At 38.0% G+C, this 25210-nt stretch overlaps 1 protein-coding gene across 1 annotated transcript in view; it reads left to right on the top strand.

The window, feature by feature from the left end:
* The window catches only part of itfg1 (integrin alpha FG-GAP repeat containing 1), a 98909-nt gene that overhangs the window by 27164 nt on the left and 46535 nt on the right, over nt 1-25210 (top strand). The window contains exons 8-10 of the mRNA XM_077622911.1: nt 668-749; nt 7501-7595; nt 20641-20792. Coding sequence (XP_077479037.1) covers nt 668-749; nt 7501-7595; nt 20641-20792 — 329 coding nt within the window. The remainder of the gene's footprint in view (nt 1-667; nt 750-7500; nt 7596-20640; nt 20793-25210) is intronic.

The raw sequence follows: 25210 nt of genomic DNA, 5'->3' as shown, positions 1-25210 counted from the left end.
AAGGCATAGTTATAAGTTAGACAGTATGTCAGATTATATGATTTTTGGATGGACTTCGGCAGATATTTTGGCATCTCCATCTTGTCTAATGACTGTATAATATTGATAGCAATTAAATGTAGTTATTGTGACCGTCGTTAATGTGGCCCGGGTTCGATTCCCGCTTGTCCCAAATCTGAGTTGAAATTATGTATCACAAAAACAAAATTTCTTATTAAAAAAGTTTTTAAAAATCATTTTTGCACTCTAATTTTACTTCTCAAAATGCTTTTGAAAGATTATTTGGCATATTTTATTTCTCCAGCAAAGGGACTTTGTCAAAGTTCCGCAAAAGGTCTTACATTCCTAAGTGCATATTCTTTCATCTTTATTCATTAAAACCACACAAACACACACACACACACACACACACTGTTTTAATATTGACATTTCACAATCAGCACCCTGTTCCAATCAATCATACTTGCTAAGATCTAATCTTCAATCAGTTAACACCCTTGTGTGTGTAATGCGTGAGTTTGTTCGCCTGTCTGTGTTATTTTTACACAATTGACACTTTAGAATACTTGATTAAATTAAATGAAAATGTGTGGGTGTGGAAGGAAATGGACTGTAATATTTCGAGTATCGAGAATATTAGAATCAATTGTCTATTATGTGTTGTCAGGGCGGAAACTTCAGCCGGGCAACGGTTTTACCCGAATCCCCACCCCACTCCATCGTCGGCCAATCATCCTTTGCTGATTTTGGTGAGTACGACCGATTGTGTAGAATGCATGATAATCTTTTTATTTTTTTATTTTTGTGCTCTTAGCGATTAAAATGACTTCAATGAATTGAGAGAGAAAAACATGCTTTTCAGGAAGTCCATTGCTCATTAATATACTAATTATTTTTGGTCTTGATTGTTGGACTTGCTCAGCTTAATAATGTGTAGATTTAATGGAAGGCAAATTAAAAAGTCTTGTGTATATATATTTAATTCTTATTCACAAGAGAAACTTTAAGGGTTAATTCGGATACCCTTAAAGTCTCTCTTTGGTCGATGTGACAAAAGATATCCGTTATGTTTTTTTGTCAAATTCTGAGATAGGTACAAAAATTGCTGTGGGAAAAGGAACCGCATCAAAACAAAACAAAATAAACGGTATTTTCTCGAATATACACTGTATTTCTTGCAAAAAAATGATGACTGAATTAAGGGTACGGCTTATATGCGCACAAATTACACTTGACATTCACAAAACGCCATAACACAAGACAATGCGGCCAATGTGGTCATTTATTTCAGAATAGAGAAAAGATACACAGAGAAAACGGTTAATAACATTTATTTTGACGTCTATGAATGAAATTCAAGAAAGAAAACGTATCTAGCATAAAATGTGAATAAACTCACTTACTTGTACCTGCCATTGCTCGCTCAGGGCACCGCCATCTTACCTTGGGATGTCAAACTAGACCGCTACGGACACACTTCCTGGTTGTACTGCTCACATGACATCCTTTTTTAATTTGTCTACGTGCAGGCAACAACCTCTCGGAATTCAGCAATTCAGCAAAATCGATTTATACATTCTCAGAAATACCACGTGTGATGATTTTTCTTAAAATTTTCCTTTCAAAGTAACACATTTGTACTCCCTATTAAAACCATGAATATGAAGGTGAACATTGTGAATCAGGGGGCGGCTTATACGCGAGAAAATGTAAATTTCAATGATTTTAAGGCAATTTTAAGGGTGCGGCTTATACTCGGAGGCGGCTAATATGCGAGAAAATCCGGTAATTAAAAAGTACACCCAACCCATTCAAGATCTTTATAGTATTTTCCGCTTGTGTTATGGAAATCCAGCAGACGATACTTTTGATTCACAGAGAATCTAGAAATACCATGTGCGATGATTTTTCTTAAGATTTTCCCTTCAAATTAACACATTTGTACTCCCCATTAAAACCATGAATAAGGATGTGAAAATTGTGAATCAGGGGGCGGCTTATACGAGAGAAATTGTCAAATTCAATGATTTTAAGGCAATTTTAAGGGTACGGCTTATACGCGGAGATGGCTAATATACAAGGAAATACGGTAGATTGTATTGTACATCTGACCAAGCGAACCCGAAGAGTCAATTGGACTAAATGATGGTGGGCTCTTGGGAAAACAGCCTGTCTTTTTCCTTTCCTGGGGATCTGGCCCAGTCTGTCAATCAAGGACAATCGCAGCCTCTGTAAATGGTTGAAATAAAAACCATGAAAAAGTATGTCTTGTGCAGGACCGGATTAAACTCCACCATAGGTCCTCGTTGCTGTACGAGAGGCTGTCTTAGTCCCTTAAGCCTCCTCTGAATCTGAAGCAGGCTCATCCCCAAAAACGTTGTCTTCCCGCCACCATGGCCAGACAGGACTAATCTACACAACACGATTTGTCACACACACAAATTGTTGTGAACGTCTTTATCCCCCTTAAACAATCTTGGCCGGTGCGAGTTATTGTTCGCCTCTGCTTTACATTTTATTCGCCACAAATCTCCACCGGCTCACTTTAATCTCTGCTGCTGCTGCAAAAAAGGCTTCAGGGGTTTTCTTGACGGGGTTAGCTAACATCAGGCCGTCTCTCGGATGCTTTGTCTTAAGTGAACGCCAAGGTGGGATGCTTCTAGGAATTTGGAAAACCGCTATGGACACACTTGAGACTATTATTTCCTTTCAATTATTATTATTTGCCTGTAAATGACTTCGGTTAGAACTTTATTTCATCCCGTATTTGGGAAATTTCTTGGTTGCAGTAGCAAGACAGACACAGAAGACATTGTAGACCTAGCAAAAAAAACTGGAGCCACACACATCAAGTCCAGAAGGTGGGGACCTTCTGCAGACTGAGGATAAATATGCAGAATAACTTCTTTTTTTTAAATAATAATAACCTGACCTTAACCTTAACGATTGTTAAATGAGTCAGAGATGGTTGTTTAGTATATTTGATTAGAATTTTATTTCATCCCGTATTCGGAATATTTCTTGGTTGCAGTAGCAAGACAGACAGAACTAGCTAAAAAACTAAATACCAAAATACAATAAAAAAAGTGTAGGAACTGTTTAACCGTTTTCTTAAAAAAAATTACAGTTTAAACTAAAACACTGGTTTTAAAGTCTACTTTAGCATTTAATCATGCGCAGGCAAAGTAAAACTTCTAATTCACATTATCTGTAAATGTCAAGGCAGCTTGGCGTTTTCATGAAAAATGTATTTGACAAAGTTTAGCGTCTTTAATTGGTAAATAATGTATGATCCACAGGGGTTGCGACCTTTATGCCAAAGGATATTTGTGTGAGTGTGTGTGTATAATTGCTTTAATGTATCAACTCCCCATTTGTACAAAACTAAAGTTGCATCAAAAAAGTACTTTTCCCCCCTATCTACGAAATTAATCCATTCCAGAAATGGTCCTATAACTCAGATCTTTCGCAAGTAGATCCACATTTTACGTTTAAATTCTCAAATTCATTCCATAGTCCTAAAAATACTACCAACAAAACCCTTTAAAAATGATCCAAGTCTCCCAATGAGATCTCAACGGCCAAGAGGGTGACTCACTTTCCTTCGTAGAAAATTGCAGGCAAACTACCCCCGCCGCGTATAAAAGCACCTGGCCAATCATCCCACACGTGTACCAAAACACTGTTTTGCGCCGCCAATCTCTAATTGACGAGCGAGGACAAAAACAGACCCATCTGCCTCTTCGCCGAGGTAATTGCATTTTTTAAAGTGACAGTGGCCCCGCTACATAATTTATCAATAGGTGACGTGCTGGTCCCAGTTCTGGGTTTGTTGTTCACTGGCCCCTATGGAGGGAAGCGAGAGATGGGCAGGATGGAAGTAGGCGCTTAATGAGACAGTTAGCAGGGAGGCCTGGCAGATTGAGAGGGGGCGGGGATAATGAGACATGAAGTTAGAGAACCTGATATTAAATAGGCATTTTCGAGAGGATGCAGGTAGTATAGAAGTGTTTTCTTCCTATTGGTATAGGACAAGGGTGCCGCTTTAACGTCAACTTGATTTCACGTGGGCCGGACTATTTTAGATATAATATTTTTATTTTTTTTATTTTTATAAATGGATTAAAAGAACTGGATTAAAAACCCTGAATATTCAGTTTTTTATAGATCTAAAACAATGTTTAGTTTAGCTTTTTTATATATATATTGTTAGATTTTACCAAATAATTTTTGAACTAAAAACACAGAAAAAATGGATTAAAAAATTACAATTATTGATTTAAAAGGGAGAAAATCAGGAAATTTAATATACATCTATACTCTTCATTTTAATTTGATCCTAAAACAGAAAGTCGGCACTCATGATTTACTTTCTCGGGCCACACAAAATGATGCGGCGGGCCAGATTTGGCCCCCGGGTCGCCACTTTAACAGGTGTGGTTTAGGGTTTCGAAGTCAGCTTTAAAACCAAGTTTACAATTTTTCAGGAATGAACAAAACGGTCATTTCAGGTTAAAGTTGTGTTATTGTTCCGAATAAGGATTTCAAACAAGAGTTTAATTCCCAGGTTAATGTGTGTAATTAGGTTTTTAAATTCATATTTGTGTTTCAGAGTAGGGTTTAAGACCCAGTTTGAGGTTTTTAATTAAAGGCCAAAGGTTGTGCAAAATCTGTTGAACCAAAGTACCTAATTGTAGTTTTTTAATGAGTTAGCACAAGGGTGTCAGACTCGGGCCGGACCATTTTAGGTATAATCTTTAGATTTTTTTTAATAAATGGATTAAACGCCCTGAAAATGCAGTTTTTTATAGATTATTTTATTTATTTATAGTTTATTTTAGCTTTTTTTTTATATAGTTTTAGATTTTACAAAATGATTTTTGAACTAAAAACACAGAAAAAAATAGATTAAAAATGACAATTATTGATTTCAAAGGGGGAAAATCAGGAAATGTAATAAACATCTATAATCTTCATTTTAATTTGATCCTAAAACAGAAAGTCGCCATTCATGATTACTTTCCCAGGCCGCACAAAATGATGCAGCGGGTCAGATTTGACACGTGTGGTATAGGAGGTGACTAATTCTGCATTCTGACGTCCTCATTTTATCACGAGACAATGTGTCCTCACACGATGGAGGTCACCAAATGGCGGTATGTGTTCAGACTGACACCGAAAATTGAAGTCTGCTTACTCCAAACAATGCCTTCAATGGTATTAAAAGATGAGCCTCCAGTTTTAGTGAATTGTACATCTCTCATTGTCAATCGCAGGCGATGAGTTAATTTTGCTTCCCTTTTTTTCCCCAGTTTTGGTAAATTTTTGATAATTTCCCATTGATTTTGATGGACTTTTTTGAGCTTCTTGTTCCTTTGCATTTCCAAATTACTTCCTATTGTTTTTTAGGCTTTTTATGGTTCTTTATGAACTCATTGGCTGCCATTGAAGATGCCGTTTTGACAGTAGAATTGAAAAATTGTGATTTGCAGATAAAAAATTAACAGAATTAACCCAATAAAGCACCACCCCTGTCAGATATTTAAAAAAAAACACACACACAAACGCCTGAACTGGAATAATACATTTTGGTTTTTTCTTGAATTTTATTCATAGACGTCAAAATATGTTTTTAAATTAACTTTTCTCTATTTTTTAAATAAATGACCATATCGAGTGCATTTTCTTACACATCAGTCTTTGTCACCTTGCAGTTTCGTGCATGTCGTCTTTTTATGCGCATATAAGCCGTACCCTCTATTCAGTCGTTGTTTTTTTTGTCCGACAACTCCGGCTTATATGCGAGTAAATACGGTAGTAGTCGGAGAGAAGAGGCAGGCGCCGAACAAAGAGTGGCAAAGATGGATGGAAACGCGCACTGGAGGAGGCGCCTCGACAAGAGGGAGGCGGGGAGGAGCGAGAGTGACGGAGAGGATAGAAGAAGGAGCAGAGTGGCAACGAAAAAGAGACGGACTGACTGATAAAAGATGGATGAAAGAAGGGATTCATGGGGAGAGGGCAGGTGGGACTGCATCAGTGTGGGGATGTGTGTAGTAGAGCGTAAACACTGGAGCAAGGATGGCTAGTGTCAATCTCTCAAGGACTCAATTATCTCCCATGGTGCAACTTTGTGCCCCTCTCCTAACTGCGTGTCAGTCTTTATTTGCCCATGTATAGCCGTCCAACTGCCGTTCTCTTGCTTTGGGTTCCGCCATGGCCAATTTCCAACTTTTATTCGAATTTGATAGATCGGACTTGATTGAGGCTCAACCCGTAGTCATTTGTTTTGTGAAATAAATTTAAAAAATAAAAAGGCGAAAAGTTTTAATCATAAAGTAGCATTTTGGTTGTTGTTGTTTTTCAAGAAATGCAATCGTTTTAGCAGAGTTGTGTGGGAAATTGCTCTAACACGAGTGGAATGAATGTGCAGTCCAGCAGATGATCCTTTCCAATCATACAGTACAGTGGTACCTTGAGATACGAGCTTAATCCGTTCCGGGACTGAGCTCGTATGTCGATTTACTCGAAACTCAAATGAACGTTTCCCATAGAAATGAACTAAAAAAAAATAATTCTCTGAAAAAACACCCAAAACAGGATATTGGATTGGAAAAACATTTTTATTTGTTCAAATTTGCCACTTTTTGCATGGCAACGCGCTCGTAACATAGCATAAACACATTTAAATGAACTCGGACTACGATGCAGACACACTCAAAATTAAGTTGAATTTAACCTTACACTAAACTTAATAATTCTAATTGTGTTTTAAATTTAGATACCTTTCTTCTCTCGGGTTGGCTGTATTTGCCCCGCCTCCACCCTAACTTTCAGATGCAACCTATCGAGGGTTATTTGCTTTTGTCTTCCCTTCAAAATATTCCCAAAATGATGCCCACAAATGTCCTCAAAATAAGATAACGCACAACCACTTGCTAACGAGAAGTAGTATATACTCCTCTCGTATTAGCGAACAAGCTCCGCCATTCGCACTGACTAACGGTAAAAAAAAAACAATGAAAAAAATGCAAGGCTCCACCCAGTGCTCGTAGAGACATTACACGAGGGAGTTGCGACAGGAAAGACGGTGGCCATGATGTTCTTATGAGCAGCCTATCTCGTCCGCTGTCTGCTCATATATCAAAAATTGTCTCGTATCTCAAGATAAATATTTGCCCAAAATTTTACTTGCATCTCAAATTGCTGGTATGTCGAGGTACCACTGTATTTTGTGCACTTTTGAGGTTTGGGGTTCAGGATTTGCTTGATTGTCCTCCTTTTAACAGAATATAAGGGAGATATTTTGTTTCATTCTTCCATACCGCCCATCCTCAAAAGGGTCGCGGGGGTTGCTGGAGCCTAACCCAGCTGTCCTAAGGCGAAAAGCAGGCTACACCTTAGACTGGTCTTGCCAGTCAGCCTGTTTGTGGACATCTTAGTCCCCTCTTTGTCATTTTTCGGGTTGTTTTACAGATAACTTTTTCTTTGTGATTTTGCCAGATGGTGACGGATACCAAGACCACCTCCTGCCCGTGTGCTTGGATAACACCTGCCAACGCAGCGCTATTTACCTGGCCAAGTCGGGCTCTCAAGAGGTACACACACACACTCATTATGCGCAAAAAAAAACACTACTCAAACTAAAGGAACTTTACTGTGATGTAGCTATCACAGATTTTTTTTTGTCCATAGTCCTATGATGTTGTTTTTACGTCAGTTTCACTCTATCGTTTGAGTTCAAAATAATTGGAGTGCTTTACATTATCAAATCAATGAGAGATCTTAATAAATAGGATTAAAAAGTGGAAGGAAAATTCATTGATTTAAAACATTGTCAAAGGCAGCAAATGAGTTAATCCGAAAAGTCAACATCATAAGTATTTAAGTATCAATTCCATGTGTTCAACATAAGCTTTTTCAGACAAACATACTTACAAATAATTACATCACTGCAGGGAAACTTTGCTTTCGCTGGACAACTTTCCTGAGATTGCAGATTGCTCGTGTAAGAAAGCGATTTACGGCAGACACGGTTGGTCATTTGTCACAAAAAATAAGCGTTGTTGGAAACCCAGACAAGGACCAATGGAAAAACCTTTTTTGGGGCGGAGCGGGGACTTTTTAATCTCTACTTTCACACGACTAAAAGTGAAAGAATAGAATGAAAACAACCCTAGGGAGCACTCTGCTTGCTTAAAAACAGCAGAATGAAGCTGACGATCATGTTAGGGAATCACGACTGTCAGTTCAGCAGGAAGAAAACACGGCCCTCACACTTTGCTTCACCAGAACTCTTTTTCTGGTTTTCGTATTTTTTATGACTTTCTCTGCACTAAACCAGCAAAACCTAGTTGAACATAAAAACTAAAATCAACCTAAGATAAAATATCTCAAACCATGGCGAAATATACGGTCTTTCTGCCCCAATTCTGTCCACTCTGCACCCAAAACTATTTCACTTTTCTTAAACATTTAGTTCTCTTAAACTACTACTTTTCAAGGCTCCAACATTGTGGGGAGGCATTGAAGGCGCTGTTTTTTAATGAATAATAATTCAGAACGTGACGGGGTGTCGGGACTGAGGTCACTGGGAGGGCAGCTCAAACGCACGATTAACGACAAAGTGTGTAAATGAACGTTTTCATAATCAAAGGGAAGCCTTAGCAAGCAGCTGTGATAGGTCGTTTATGTGGGCCGAGGCTATCGGGACAAAACCATAACGACTGTTAAATGAGTCAGATATTCCTGTTCAAACAAAGCGTGACTATTCCAGTGTTGGCAAATGTGTGGGTTTTAATCGGACTCTTGCGAAAATTGCAGTGCGAAAAAAGGAACTGCATCAAACCAAAAAGAGAGACGTCATATTTTAGTCTCGACCAATGAAAGACTTCCCTAGTGTGAATCCACCCTAAAAAGATACTGTAATTAGTTTTGATCCTGATGAGACCATAACGACTGTTAAATGATCCAAAATGGCGGCCGGGGTGCAGTGGCTCTTTGCTCTTCAGTTTGGCGATTTGTTTTCTCAGTCTTATCGTTATTTACGAACATCTACGTCACCAATTTCGTTATACGCAGCTGTGTATGATGACAAAAAAGGCTTTTGATTTGATTTATATCATTTTTTATGCCTTTTTATTACATATGCAGTTTAAGATGAAGCTTTTAAATCTCATTGTACTTGCATAATGCCAATTAAGGCAAGGGTGTCAAACTCGGGTTGGTTCGCGGGCCGCAATAACATCAACTCGATTTCATGTGGGCCGGACCATTTTAGATATAATATTTAGATTTTTTTAAATAAATTGATTAAAATAACTGGATTAAAAGCCCTGAATATTCAGTTTTTTATAGATATTGAACTGTTTATTTGAACTTTTTTCTTAGTAAGGGAAAACAGCTAATCATTTGTTTTTCATTTCAAATGGAAACATTTTTTTGAATTATATTCAATATTAAAGAGGTAAACCATAAATATTTTTACATATTTATTTTTAGATTTTACAAAATGCTTTTTGAACTAAAAACACCAAAAGAAAAAAATGGATAAAAAATTGCAATTATTGATTTAAAAAGGGGAAAATCAGGAAATATGATATACATCTATAATCTTTATTTGAATTTGATCCTAAAACAGAAAGTTGGCACTCATGATTTACTTACTCGGGCCGCACAAAATGATGCGGCGGGCCAGATTTGGCCCCCGGGCCGCCACTTTGACACCTGTGAATTAAGGCATTTCTCTCAGGTACATCAGATGTTTCACAGTCCTGTCAACCTCTAAACATTGTCTTTTCCCATCATATCCTATTGAGTCATTTTTACTCATACAAAATTAACATTCCAAATTGAAGATGTCTTGTTGGCCCATGACTCCAGGAAGGTTTTAAAGCGCTATTTGCTTCCGCATTGTGCGCACGCGTTTGCACCCTGGCATGCACGCACCACCGCCCACACGCGGTCCTTTTCATTTTCCATCCTACCAGTTGGCGAGACTCCGAGCTCCCTTTCACTCCATCTTCTACCAGCGTAGAACCAGCTTCCACTCACTTATCCCCCCCCCCCCATCCCCCGGCACCCCCTCCCCAGCCCCTTCCACATCCAAAATAGAAATGTTATCGGCTTATCCGCCATGTCCGCCCACACACACGTACCACGTAGACGCGCAGAGTTGAGCATTCCCCGTAGACAAACATTTCCCTCATCTTTCTCGCATCGCTGTCAGCGAGAACAAACAATTGCTGCTAAAAGAAGTAGCGAAGGACAAGGATAGCATGAAACAAAGCTTTGGTTACAGCGGGATGATGAAGGGGGGGATGTTATCGTTGCGGATGGCTGAAGAATGCATTATTTCGCAGTTACGTGATGGAGATGTTCAAAGGCAGCGCAAGATGAGCTTCCTCAGACCAAAACATCAAATGTACATGCTAACCCATTAAAAAAAACTACAATTAGGTACTTTGGTTCAACGAATGTTGCACAACCTTTGGCCTTTAATTAAAAAACCCAAACTGGGTCTTAAACCCTACTCTGGAACACAAATATGAGTTTAAAAACCCAATTACGCACATTAACCTGGGTATTAAACCCTACTTGTTTGAAATCCTTATTTGGAACAATAACACAAGTTTAACATGTTTTGAAAAATGGTAAATGTTTTGATCGGTTCGTTCGTTTCTGATAAATTGTAAACTTGGTTTTAAAGCTGACTTTGAAACCCTAAACCACATGTGTCAAAGTGGCGGCCCAGGGGGCAAATCTGGCCCGCCGCATCATTTTGTGTGGCCCGGGAAGGCAAATGATGAGTGCCAACTTTGTTTTAGGATCTTATTAAAATGAAGAGTATAGATGTATATTAAATTTCCTGATTTTCCCCTTTTAAATCAATAATTGTCATTTTTTAATCATTTATTTTGTGTATTTAGTTCAAAAATCATTTTTTAAAATCTAAAAATATATTTAAAAAAGCTAAAATAAACATTGTTTTAGATCTATACAAAACTTAATATTCAGGGCTTTTAATCCAGTTCTTTTAATCCATTTATTTAAAAAAAACTGAAAATTATCTCTAAAATGGTCCGTCCGGCACATCTGAAATCAAGTTGACGTTAAAGCGGCCCTTGTGCTTCATTTTAATTTGATCCTAAAACAGAAAGTATGCACTCATGATTTACTTTCCCGGGCCACTCAAAATGATGCGGCGGGCCAGATTTGGCCCCTGGGCCGCCACTTTGACACATGTGACCTAGACAGTCAAGCTGTCAGCGTCATACAGCGACATCTACAAAATCTTGACTTTAGTGCATACTGATTGGGCACCCCGTCTACTTTGGAGTAAATTTTAGACTTTTAAGCGTCCCCTATGTGATTAAATATGTGCCGCGTTGCATTTGTACAGTTTTTTATCGCGTAATAAGGGGAATTGCAATCATTAATAAGGGGAGCAATTGGCCGAGGTTGCCAGGTATGCAAATCTTCAATTCATGTGATTTCGCAAAAAGCAATTACAAAACCGTTCCCTTTAACGCACATTTTTTCTCTAAATATCCCATTTTGAAATCTCCTTCAAAAACAATGTCCTGTAAACAGCCTCTTTCGGATGAACCGAGAGGAAATGGCACGGGAGAGAAAACTGAAGTGGCTCCATGAGGTCATGTGGGCAAAGGGGGCTCGAGTTATTTCTGTTGCCTTCATTACCACTTGAAAATGAACATGTCATTGGAGGGCAGGGGAAAGAAGATGAGAGCATGGATGAGGGCTGAATTAAAATTAAAAAAAAAAAACCTGATGAGATGCCTTCAAGCTGGCAAGGATGTCCCGCTGAGTCCAAACCGGCTCGTGTTGTATTTGCATGCTTGCCGGCTTCTTGTTAAGTCCCAAAACAGCAATCTTGCCCCCATCTTCCCCCCCCCATGTGTCTTTACTAGCCTGCAGACCCTTCATTCACCCCCCTTGAATACTAAAAGAACAGGGTGACCCCTACTCATTTCTTTCAGCACGCTCATAAGAATCCAACTGCGGACATAAAATCCCACAATAAAGAGTTTTTACACACTAATGTATCATTAAATAATAGAATCCTCTCTACAAGTATTCAGAAATAAATTGTCAAGACGCACAGAGATCCAAAAGTAGTCAAATTGGGCAATAAAAAATAACTTGTTACGGTTAGCCTCTGCATAGTTGAAACCGATGACATAAAGGACCCCACTCACGGTTTTTCTTCTGAGTCAACGCTACCAGCATCGATTGCCAAAATGAAACAATTTGTGTTAGCGTCGTAGACGGTACAGCGCTTGCATGAAAGCTTATCTAATCATTTGATTGCAAAAAGTCATTTGCAAACGGAGTCACCGTCATGGCAGTTTCCCATTGGCTTTTTGGTGAATGGTTTACCATGATAAATCCCAGATACCTTTTTCTATCAGACTCCTAATTTTTGCTGAATCTCGCACCGTCAGATTGACTCGGGCCATTTCCCAACATATCCTTTCATCTTAGAAATTAAAACTATTCATACCTCTACTTACGAATGCCTCTAGGTACAAAAGTTTCAGGTTACTAAATTTTTTATATGCAAATGAGTGACTCGAGTTACGAAAAAGATCCAAGTTACGAAATCCCCCAAAAAGTAAATGCATTTCCTTATCCGTTATTTTATTTTGAATTCCCCTTAAGCGATTAAAAACTGTACAAATGCAACATGGCACATATTTTCACACACACGCACACGGCACACGTAAAAGTCGAAAATGTACTACAAAGTGGACGGCTTTCGGCCCTGGTAGAACGGGCTGGTTCCGCCTTCTGGCGGACAAACATGGGTATTACATCTATAACGGCCACTGAGGGGGATATTTCAGCGGCGAAGGGCACATTTTCATATGCTTTATTTATTTTAAGACATTAAAAAATCATTTCCTTATAATTTACTCTAATTTTTTTGTGTTTCCTCACAACTTTCATACAAAATTGGGACACTTTGACCAATTTTAAAGGATTTAGTTGGTAGTTTAGTGAGAACCGTGGAACGAATTAGAGAATTTACATCTAAAGTACACTTCTACTTACGAAATTTTCAAGTTGGTAGTTGTGTGAGGACCGTGGAACGAATGAGTGAATTTATATATAAAGTACACCTCTACTTACGGAATTTTTAAGTTACGAAAGAACTCTTAGTTAATTTCGTAAAAACTTCCAACTGAAAATCTACGAAATTTTCACAGAACATTTTTGACAACGATATCAAAAGGGCCTTTTCAATATGTTTATAAAAAATAAATTATAAACTTGTCATATTATTATCATTATTATAGCACAAGGCACTTTCTGAATACCGTTTCGGGTACCAAAGAAAATAATTTCAAGGACAACTTTTAAAACTAAAATTTAAAATGGTTCCCATGACTGATGAAGCAGTTGCAAACATAAATAAATTAAGATTTTTAAGTATGATGTATATTAAACAATAAGGTCACAAAAAAATGGAAATTCTGGTGAAAAGATGAGAGATCAATACATATACGCCAAGTTAAAGTCAAATATTGACTCTTGGGCCTCCCTTAAACGTTCCCCCTAATTTGCATTTCAAGCGCTTTCGACTGCATTTGCATTTCTCTTTCTGCATTTGGGGGATTTGCGTCCCCCTTATTTTCTCAATTCATCTCATTTCAAATAAATCGCACTGTCGTTTTAATAAGGGAATTGAGGACAGCCAAGTCACTTTTTTTTCCTTATCGCACCTCCGTGTGAATCCTCGTCTGGGCTTCTCATGGGAGAGGATTGGAGTCATGTGACTTTTTTTCTCACTTCACTTCATTTTCCGATCTTTGGTATTCAAGGAGCATTAGCATGACCATATTTTCCACACAATAAAGCGCAACGAAAAGACTCACAAATGCGCCTTATAATACAGTGTGCCATATCTATATGGATCAATATTGTCTGAAATTCCCTTTTAGCACAGCTCCATCTATTTCAAAATGAAAAATCTAAATCAAAAGCCTTTATTGTCATCATACACAGCTGCGTATAACAAAAATTGGTGGAAAAAAACCCACCAAACTGGAGAGCAAAGAGCCGCTGCACCCGTACACGGCACCAGCTTGGATCCATATTTAAGATTTAAAAATAAATAAATACTAATTCATTCCTAATGATTGCTATTATTACTATTACAGCTCCATCTAGTGCAAATGTGTTAAAGTGGCGGCCCGGGGGCCAAATCTGGCCCCCCGCATCATTTTGTGTGGCCCGGGAAAGTAAATGATGAGTGCCGACTTTCTGTTTTAGTATCAAATTAAAATGAAGAGTATAGATATATATTAAATTTCCTGATCTTCCCCCTTTTAAGTCAATAATTGTAATTTTTTAATCCATTTTCTCTGTTTTTAGTTCAAAAATTATTTTGTAAAATCTAAAAATATATTAAGAAAAAAGCTAAAATAAACATTGTCAACTCGTCTGAATTAATCGTTCAGTGCTCGTAGATATTGTTATACACGAAAGAGATGCGGCGAAAAAAAGACAGTGCGCTACAATGATAAACAGCCTCTCATGTCATGGCCACCTGGCTTGGTCGCATCTCGAAATTTTAATTGTATCGCGACCGAATTATTCGATCAAAATTTTCGTCGTATGACGAGGTACGACTGTACTGTGTTTTACAATCCAGTGCGCCTTATATTTAAAAAAAAAAAAATAAGCCATTCAATGAAAGTGTGCTTTATAGTGCAGAAAATACGGGAATACAATTTGCATTCTATGATTGTTATTAATAAATCCCTCACCCTTATCGACTTGCTTTTCCTGCACGCGTATTCCACCCATGTACAAACCATACATGCAAAATTGTACTAATTGAAAATTTTGCTTCACCGTTCTATGCAAAATATCAATTAGCATCCACCATGAAATGTAGCCTCTCACTGCATGGATTAGCACGCGCATCCGTCATAATCATACGCCATGAATCCCACCTGTTACCCTCTCGGTCGCTCATCTCGATCTCAGTGGTACGCCTAATGCGACTCATCATTCTATCCGAGGCATCATAAAAAAAGCCACGCGTTGCCACGCGGCTGCTTTTGAAAGTCACACAATTGCCTTGTTTTCTGTTGATCTTATGCCGGCTCCCTGGCGTTAACCCGGATTTTGAGCGCCGCCACCCGCATTTTAATTTCTTGGCCTAATGAAGCGGCAGGCGTGGGAAGACAAATTGACGGGAGTTTTTGCCAGTTTTTGTTTTCAAGCGGATTCCCGTGCCCCATTCTGGTTTTAATGGTTCTCCCTCATGCGGTGCGACAGCGTCTGACGCGCACACATTTTATGGCTGTTTGACGAAAAGCCACAATTTGGGTACAAATAAATAAAAAATCATCCCATGAAACCATTATTGCAGGATGAACCACATTTTTTGCAGTGGGAAAATCTACTCATTCATTCTTTCATTTTCTGAACCCCTTACCCCCCATAAGGGTTGCGGGGGGTGCTGGAGCCCATCCCTGCTGACTTTGACCCAGAGGCGGGGGACACCGTGAATCAGTGGCCAGCCAATCGCAGGGCACGATGAGACAAACAACCAATCACTTAGCTAGGGGCAATTTAGAGCGTCCAATCACCTTACCGAGCATTTTTGGAATGTGGGAGGAAACCTGAGTACCTGGAGAAAACCCACGCAGGCTCAATAGGACAATATGCAAACTCCACATAGGTGGACCAACCTGGATTTGAACCCAGGTCCTCAGGGCTGTGAGACCGACGCGCTAACCGCTCAGCCGGGAAAATCCAAATGGAATAATTTTCTATGGCATGCTGTCAATCACAACGAACGTTGATATTGTGCCCCTTGATAAAATATTAGATTAGATTAGATAATTTTATTCATCCCGTATTCGGGAAATTTCACTGTCACAGTAGCAAGAGGGTGAGAATACAGACACAGAAAAAGACATTTTAGACATAAATGAATAGGTAATAAATAAGTTAATGAATAAATAAATAAGCGTGTTGCTCAAATACTATTGTGCGTGTATATGTATGTGTGTGTATATATATATATATATATATATATATATATATATATATATATATACATATATATATACATATATATATATATACACATATATACACATATATACACATATATATACATATATATACATATATACACATATATACATATATAAACACATACACACATATACACATATATATATGTATATATATATGTGTGTATATATATACATATATATATATACACATATATACACACATATATACACAAAATACATATATATATACATATATAAACACATACACACATATATATACATATATGTATGTGTGTATATATATATATGTATGTATACATATGGTTGGTATTAAGTATATAATATATATATATATATGATACGAACCAAAAATGGATGCATTTGGGCGACCTAATTTATTGAAAATTATTGAGCAAACTTCAGCTCGCAGGGCCGTGTTTGAGAACCACTGCATGAAAAGTATCCGATGACTTTGCCAGGGTAAATCCGTCTCTCCGTTCACTAGCTCACTTGGACCTCAACGCTGCTGTCATGTGCATTTAGTGACACTTAAGTCGCTTCTATGCCACGCGGATGTTTTAAAAGGACTTCCTTTAATCCATACGCTCTCCATGTGATTGCAATATGTATCAAAAGGAATATCCAAGTTACGGTCGGCCCTCAGTTTTGATTCATTTTCCGTTTATGACAGCGTTGGGAGAGAGAGATTACACTAATTGAATCGCCGCGAAGTGCCGATGAGCGATAATGCGTACGGAGATCATTTTACTCTGCAATATTTTCCATTTCAGTTCCATTTTTTTTCAAACTAATATGATACGGTATGATAATGTGTTATCATTGCAGAGACGTAATTTGGCTTTTATGAGCTGCTGTGCAGGGAAAATCATTTTGAAGCCTTCTCAAATTCCATAGTTTTTTGTTGCATAGCTTCCCTACTTCAAAATGTTTACCACAATTGAATCAATGTCTGTTTCAGACAAAGAAGAAAATCCAAGTACCGTAATTTCTCGCATATAAGCCGTATTTGTCGCTCAAAGAAATGATGACTGAATCGAGGGTACGGCTTATATGCGCACAAATTAGAATTGACATGCACAAAACATCATAACGCAAGAAAATGTGTCCGATACGGTCATTTATTTCAAAATAGAGAAACGATAAACAGATAAAATGATAAAGAAAATTAATTTTGATGTTGACGAATGAAATTCAAGAAAAAAAATAAACCTTATCTTGCATAAAACGTGAAAAAAACCTCTCTTACTTCCTGGTTGTACTGCTCACGTGACTTCCTTTTTGAATTTAACTTCTTTATGATATCGACCCAAATAATGTTCAATCCAGCACACGATCCTTTCGATTCATACAGTATCTCAAAAATAACACGTGCGATGATTTTCCCCTTCAAAGTAACAAATTTGTACTCCCTATTAAAACCATGAATATTAATTGTGAATCGGGCGCGTCTTATATGAGATAAAATGTAAAATTCAATGATTTTAAGGCAATTTTAAGGGTGCGGCTTATATGCAGATGCGGCTAATATGCGAGAAAATACGGTAAACGTTAGTTTCCGACAAAGAAAACCCAAATAAGCCAAAAGCAGACTTTATAAATCAATTTTATTTATTTTCAAAGGAAAAAATATTCAAAGCTGGCTGCCATTGTGAAATAAAATAGGTCATTTTAATCCCTAAAACGTAGGTTAGAAATTAACAATTAAATATAATAAATATAGCATGGCCCTGAAAGAAGAGGGCAGTCGTTACACACTGTAAATGAAGCCGTGCTACGCACATAGCATTTGACGGTTAAAGACGAAAAGTCATCCTTGCAAGGCATCCGTGGACGATCATTTAATGAGCAAGCCAATGTCATAATAAAGCTGCGAGTTCAGTCTCACGCCCGGAGAAACACCAGCTGGATTTATCTTGGCTTAACTTTGTGTGCAAAAGACTTCAAACGTGAGGTTGCCTCAGTTTTTAACCACAAGTGAAAACCCTCCAAGAACGGTATTAACAAATAGTTAGTTCCCAAAAATATATACAAAGATGTTCTCATCATTGCACTTGCTCTAAGGACTGCTTTGATTTTAATACTTTTTAATACGCATTAAAATAACCCTTCAAATTCAGTTGTCCTCTAAACCTGAGAACTGGTTTGCGGACTCGATCAAACATGGCAGTTTAAATATGAATTGCCATTTTGAATGAGAGCTTCTAGCCTTAATTAGTCAGTAAACCGTAAACAAACGCCAAACAACAAAACATAACTTCTCCCCTCTACACTTCTGTAATCATAGAATAATAATAGTCTAACCACTAACTCCTCCCAGAACCTTCACTAAATATGCAGTTAAGTTTACAAAATCTTCCAACACAAAGCTCCTTCCCCACGGCAAGATTTTGTCCCCAAAAATTCCAACAGATAAACAAGGGCTGGCTCTAGAGGTGACTGTGTAGTTCCCCACAAAAAAAGTCCAGTTTCAGTTACATCTGCCAAAATTAGTGGACTCATGAATTGAAATAAAAAATGCTTCGTTTACAAAATCTTCCAACACAAAGCTCCTCCTCCACTGAAAGAATTTGTCCAAAAAGCAGATAAACAAGGGCTGGCTCTAGAGGTGACTGTGTAGTTCCCCACAAAAAAAGTGCTTGTTTCAGTTACGTTTGCCAGAATTAGTGGACTCATGAATTGAAATCAAATATGCTTAGTTTGCAAAATCTTCCCTCACAAAGCTCCTCCTACACTGCAATAATTTGTACAAAAAGCAGATAAACAAGGGCTGGCTCTAGAGGTGACTGTGTAGTTCCCTTCAAAAAGACTGCTAAATTAGCCAAATCACCTACATAACTGGAACTCAATACCAATTAGCATACGTCAACTCCCATCTCTGAACCTCTTGGCCAATCCTCTTAAAGCCTGGCTGTTAGCCAAACAAAATTGCGATCACAACGCTATCTAAAACTGTGTGTCACGAAGGCATCATCATTTATCTTCAACCTACACAAGGGACTAAAGATAGAAATTAGCCCTCGGCTACAATCTTCCATATATATTTTTCATGAACCTGAATCTATCTTCATTCATTTGTGCCTTATTAAATAAATCAAACTCAAACTCATAAAACTTTCCATGAAAGTTGTTTACCAAGCTCGCTGAAGGGAAATCTCAAAACAGGTTACGTCAATACCTCGTTTAATGACTCCGACTCATTTAACTGGCCAAAGACACCTGAGTGATTTACACGTCTTCTTTCCAGCTGCTAAAATAATTGCAAACCGTCGCGTCCTCCGACATTCTGCTTCCAGTTAGCTTCATTAGCTGCACTTTAGGTGAGCATCTCTGCGGTGGTTCCCGTCACACCTGCTCTCTGTTTAACATTCATGAATAGTTCATACTTACAGCATCTGGCTATAAACACACACTACACACACACTCACACTTACACACACATTGTGCAGTGTCTAAATTGATCTTTCATTGTCTCTTTTGGTCTCGTTAAATCTGTGCTATATCTAGATGCGCCAAATCTGGAAGGCTAGCTATTGAATATTTTATCCCCCAACTGTGTCATTGTTCTAAAGCTCATTGGCTATTGAAATAAAGATTTAATAGCAAGTTCTGTACAAGTACTCCCACATGGAAAAAGGATTGTACACAGCCAAACAGCGTTGACACAGATTATTTTGGCATTATAAAGATATAAAAATTAGGAGGGAAGTACATTGCATGTTTTTAATTACAGTAATCCCTCGAATATCGCGGGTATTGTAGACCATACATGGCCGCGATAATCGAAAAAACGCAAAGTAGGATCATCTCTTAATTGAATTGAATTGAATTACAACCAAATTTCATGTTTTCATGCCTACAGAGAAATACATCTTATTAAACAATGAGTTCCTAGTTTCCCATTACATAAAACATTATTTGACTAATTTATTGGACTGTATTGTGTGGCAAAATTAACATTGTGTATGTATGTGTATATAGATATATGTTCTCGTGAAATTAATTGGTTCCAGAACTTTTTTCGTAAGTGGAGCAGTACTTTATATGTAAATTCTATAATTCATTCCGCGGTTTCTCACACAACTGCCAACTAAACACTTTAAAATTGGTCAAAGTGTCTTAATTTTGTATGAAAGATGTGAGAAACACAAAAATGAAAGAAAATTCTAAGAAAAAGAGACAGCCAATGAGAGCCCAGTAGAGGGTAGCGAGGTTCTAAAGTGAGAATCAATGCAACTGCGATAATATTTTCAAAATAAAATAATGTGTAAGGAAATGCATTTTCTTTTGGGGGGATTTCGTAACTTGGATCTTTTTCATATCTCGAGTCACTCATTTGCATATAAAAAAGTCCTAACGTGAAAATTTTAATTGTAAGTTAATATAGATATGTATATGTACATTTTGTATAACACACTTATTTCTTATCTATTTTATTTAGGTCTACAATGTGTTTTCCTGTGTCTATGTTTTGACCTTCCTGCTACTGTAACAAAGTGAATTTTCTGATTTTGGGAAGAATAAAGTTGAATCTAATCTAATCTATTTTTTTGTGTTTTTTTTAAAGTGGGTGTCAGTGCTTTCCGACTTCCACCAAAGTGAGACGGTGTGGAGCTTCGTGCCAGGGAAGCCCAGCCAGCCTCTGTCCTTGCACATCGGGGACTACAACTTGGACGGCTTTCCCGATGCGCTGGTGATCCTCCGTAACACCAGCGGCAGGTAGGATTAATAATAATAATAATAATTCTCATTCGGATGAAACTTTTTAATGCATTGATTAACCCAATGTCACAAGGCATCAATTGTTTTGATATCACGTAAATAGATTACATGGAGTTATGGTTCTTTCCTGAGAAGTTACATTTGTCATGCATCCTTATCCTCAACAAAAGTAGAGTCAAGCTAGGTGTAGGTAATATGGCAAAACGGCACCATTTTTTAAATTAAAATCTTGATTTTATCATCATTTTTTAAAATTGTTTTTCAAGTTAATTTGCTGATCATTTTCTTCATATAAAACATTTAAAATGTAAGAAAAAAGGCATCTTTTAAGCCAAATACGTTTTCAGAACAGGTTTCAATTTTATCGATATATATGTATGTATGTATGTATGTATGTATGTATGTATGTATGTATGTATGTATGTATGTATGTATAATATATATAATGTATATATGTGTATATGTATAATATATATATATATATATATAATGTATATGTATGTATTATATATATATAATGAATTCTTGCTGAAACCAATATTTTTTTATGAATCTAGTCAGAAACTACACAAAAGAATCAAACTGGAAATACAGTATGACCCTGTCATATTTTTTAATAATACTTCTGTGTTTTTATTGATGCGACCCTGCGGCCGAGTGGTTTAGCACATCGGCCTCACAGTTCTGGGGCCGTGGGTTCGATCCCAGGTCGGTTCTCACTATGTGGAGTTTGCGTTTCTCCCCGCCCCTGCATGGAAAACCCATTCTGTATTATCCCAGTACTCCGCTTTTGTCTCCTTGTGGCCTGCGATTGGCTGGGCACCAATTCAGGGGGTCCCCCGCCTTCTGTCCGTAGTTAGCTGCGATCGCTTCCAGCACTCCCGCGACCCTTGTGAGGATAAGCAGTTCAGAAAATGTTGTTCTTGTTTTTTTTTAATGATCTGGCCAACTGCATTCTTACCAGCGCCTTGGCTTCGGTCGTGACTCCCATTTGAGTTGCGTTTCGCCGTTGCAAAATGGCGACGTATCACCCTTAGTTTATTCAGTCTAAGCACAGCGCTGCGCCACCGAAAGAAGGCAGCTAAGGTGAGCGTGATCTTCAGCACGCAGACATCACAGCTGATAAGAAAGCCCTTTTAAAAGTCATCACGCCGCGCGTACATCCATCCACACACACACAAACACACCCAAGCGTGTGTGCTCGTGTCATGAAAGCCCCGTATGGATTATTTTAAGAGATGGAGATGAGATAGTTGAAGAGGTCGCGCCTGCTTACTGATTGCGGTCTATGTACGTGGCACGTGGTCAGCTGTGAGAGGCTATACGTTGGTGGAGAAGTGCCCCAAATGACACACGCTCACAAATATTTGAGCCCTATATGCCGGGGGTAAAGCCGTATATAATCATCGCTAAGTCCTGGTGGACTTAACCCTTGAAGGCTCCCTCGCCGTCACCCCCTCCGCCGTGGAGAAATGACCGAGGTCTCGCCAGCAATAATCACACAAGCTGCTCCAGCTTCCTTTTCCATTTCCTCTGATATGTGCCGGTGGCGTCGTAATCCGCTCGCAGCGCACATGCAACTGCTCACAAGATAGCCGTAAAAATACACTCCGCACAAAGTCAAGGATTAGCAGGGTGACATACCTGGCAACTTGTACGTTTTCCTGTATTGTATACGGGTTTTTTTATGTCAGCATTAGCATGGCTCCATACCTGACACCTTGTACGTTTTCCTGTATTGTATATATGGTTTTTGATCATTTTAACTTTTAAGGGGAAAAATACTTTGTTAAATCCTGTGTTAATCGGCTAATTTATAACAGTAAAATCAAACAATATTCTGGACTATAACTCAGTTTTTTTTAATAGTTTGGCTGGCGGTGCGACTTATACTCACTCATACAATATTGAGATTGTTGGTAAATTACACTGGAAAAAGGGTCACAAAATCCGGAAAATATTTTTTTACCCACTAAGAAATCTGACTTTTAGCAGTTAGGAAGCAGTCAAAAGTGATGCAAGAATACTGGGAAGTGTGCTTGACGCAATAACGCTAATGCAATTAGCTTCAAGCGCTACATCTGACTGGAGGTTCTGCTTTCGCAGCTGTTTGTTTGATCACGTTGTTTTCAATTGGTTTAAAGCCGAGCGAAACACCACATGTGGACAATGTCATTTGAGGGAAAATCCTATTTTATTTATTCATTTTTTATTTTATTCACTCATTCTATAGTGATGCACCAGTTACTCCAAGTCTTACCTGACAATAAAATATTTCCTATTATTTTTGGGGAAAAATTATTCCAGAGAAATTCTTCTGTTGAAATACAATCGCTTTGTTAATATGGGTTTCTTTTCTCATTGAATATACAACAGCATGATTTTTTTTAAATCAGGAAAAATATGAATCTTGTTCTCGCATAAAATGTTCCAATTTATTGTCATCACACACACTTGCTCAAAAATAGTCCAATGGAGTTCAAGGTGCCTTCTGCAACTTTGTGAAATTAGCATTATGATGGCAAAATGAATCTTATACATACATACACAGATGCAATAATAAAAAATAAAAGACAATGCCATACTTGAAAGTAGTTGCCTTGACATTAGGGCAAAATTTGTATTTTCATACCTATTGAATAATCCACTTATCCTCTCAAGGGTCGCGGGGGTGCTGGAGCCTATCCAAGTTAACTACGGGCACCAGCCGGGGAACACCCTGAATTGGTAATAATTATTATTATCATAATAATTATACCGTGGCAAGGTCAATTGCAGGGCACAAAAGAGACAGACACTGACAATTTAGTGTAAATTAGCTTAGCATGCATGTTTTTGGGATGTGGGAGGAAACCGGAGTACTTTTCCTGTGTCTGTATTCTCACCAATGTTCCCTCTAATTTTTTGTTTGTCTGGGCACAAAGACAACCTCCCTGAGCACACTGAGTACCAGTTTGAGCAACATCATCATTGCTCGCTATGGGCGCACACCAGTATCACATCTGCCATAAGCAGGTGTATGTCTACTACACATAAATGATTTAGTAATAATAAAATGTAATGATTAATATCTATGAATGGGCGGCCCGGCGGATGACTGGTAAATAAAAATGTAAAAAATAATAATTAAAAAAAAATGGATTTTATTTTGTGCGCTCCATATGATTTGCTGTGTGCAGTGAAGACTAGAGTAGTGCGCAATTAGGGGGAACATTGATTCTCACCCTCTTGAATTTCCCAAATACGGGATGAATAAAATTATCTAATCTAATCTACCCGGAAAAAACCCACGGGGAGAACCTGCATACTCCACAGAGTGAGAAGCGACCTGGGACAATTCTGGAGGGAAGGCGTGTTGACATCAGTGTAGTCCATCCGTGTCTTCTTGCGTTAGTGTTGTCCTCTTTTTTTTTTTTTTTGCGCCTGGATGTCATTTCCACTGGCGGCTCACAAAAAGCAACAAGCATTAAATCCAGGTCACAGGACAGACGATGCCTCCAGACGCTGTCTCACCCCTCCAGTGTGTTTTGGGCATTGTTACAACATCTGAAAAACGCACACAAGCTAAGCATGCGGCAACAGAGAACAGTGGCGACCGCTCGTTTTTTTCGTTCAGGTGTTCCAGTTCGTCTTTTGCTCCTATTTGACATTACCTGCGATGTTGTTGACCGTACAACCGGGCCCAATTATCAAATTAGATAAAGGGTGTCAGACTCGGGTTGGTTCGCGGGCCGCTTTAACATCAACTCGATTTCATGTGGGCCGGATCATTTTAGATATAATATTTAGATTTATTTTTTTTATAAATGGATTAAAAGAACTGGATTAAAAGCCCTGAATATTCCGTTTTTATAGATCTAAAACAATGTTTATTTTAGCTTTTTTTTAAATATATTTTTAGATTTTACAAAATGATTTTTGAACTAAAAACACAGAAAAAATGGATTAAAAAATTACAATGATTGATTTAAAAGGGGGAAAATCAGAAAATTTAATATACATCTATACTCTTCATTTGAATTTGATCCTAAAACAGAAAGTCGGCACTCATGATTTACTTTCCCGGGCCATACAAAATGTTGCGGCGGGCCAGATTTGGTCCGACTAAGAAAACCCAAATAAGCCTAAAGCAGTCTTTATAAATCGGTTTTACTCATTTTCAAAGGAGAACAAAAGTATTCGTACTCCCTATTAAAACCATGAATATGGAGGTGAAAATTGTGAATCATGAGGCGGCTTATACGAGAGAAATTGTAAAATTCAATAATTTAAAAGCAATTTTAAGGGTGTGGATTATACACAGAGGCGGCTAATATGCGAGAAAAAACAGTACCATGCAATCCCCCCCCCCAATGAGAATTAGACTTTATCAGAAAGTATGTGTAACATTTGCACGACTCTTGGGGTCTCTAATC

This window comes from Stigmatopora argus, chromosome 2 (genome assembly GCF_051989625.1).
Source record: "Stigmatopora argus isolate UIUO_Sarg chromosome 2, RoL_Sarg_1.0, whole genome shotgun sequence".
Taxonomy (NCBI): Eukaryota; Metazoa; Chordata; class Actinopteri; order Syngnathiformes; family Syngnathidae; genus Stigmatopora; species Stigmatopora argus.
This window is presented reverse-complemented; position numbering and strand designations above follow the sequence as displayed.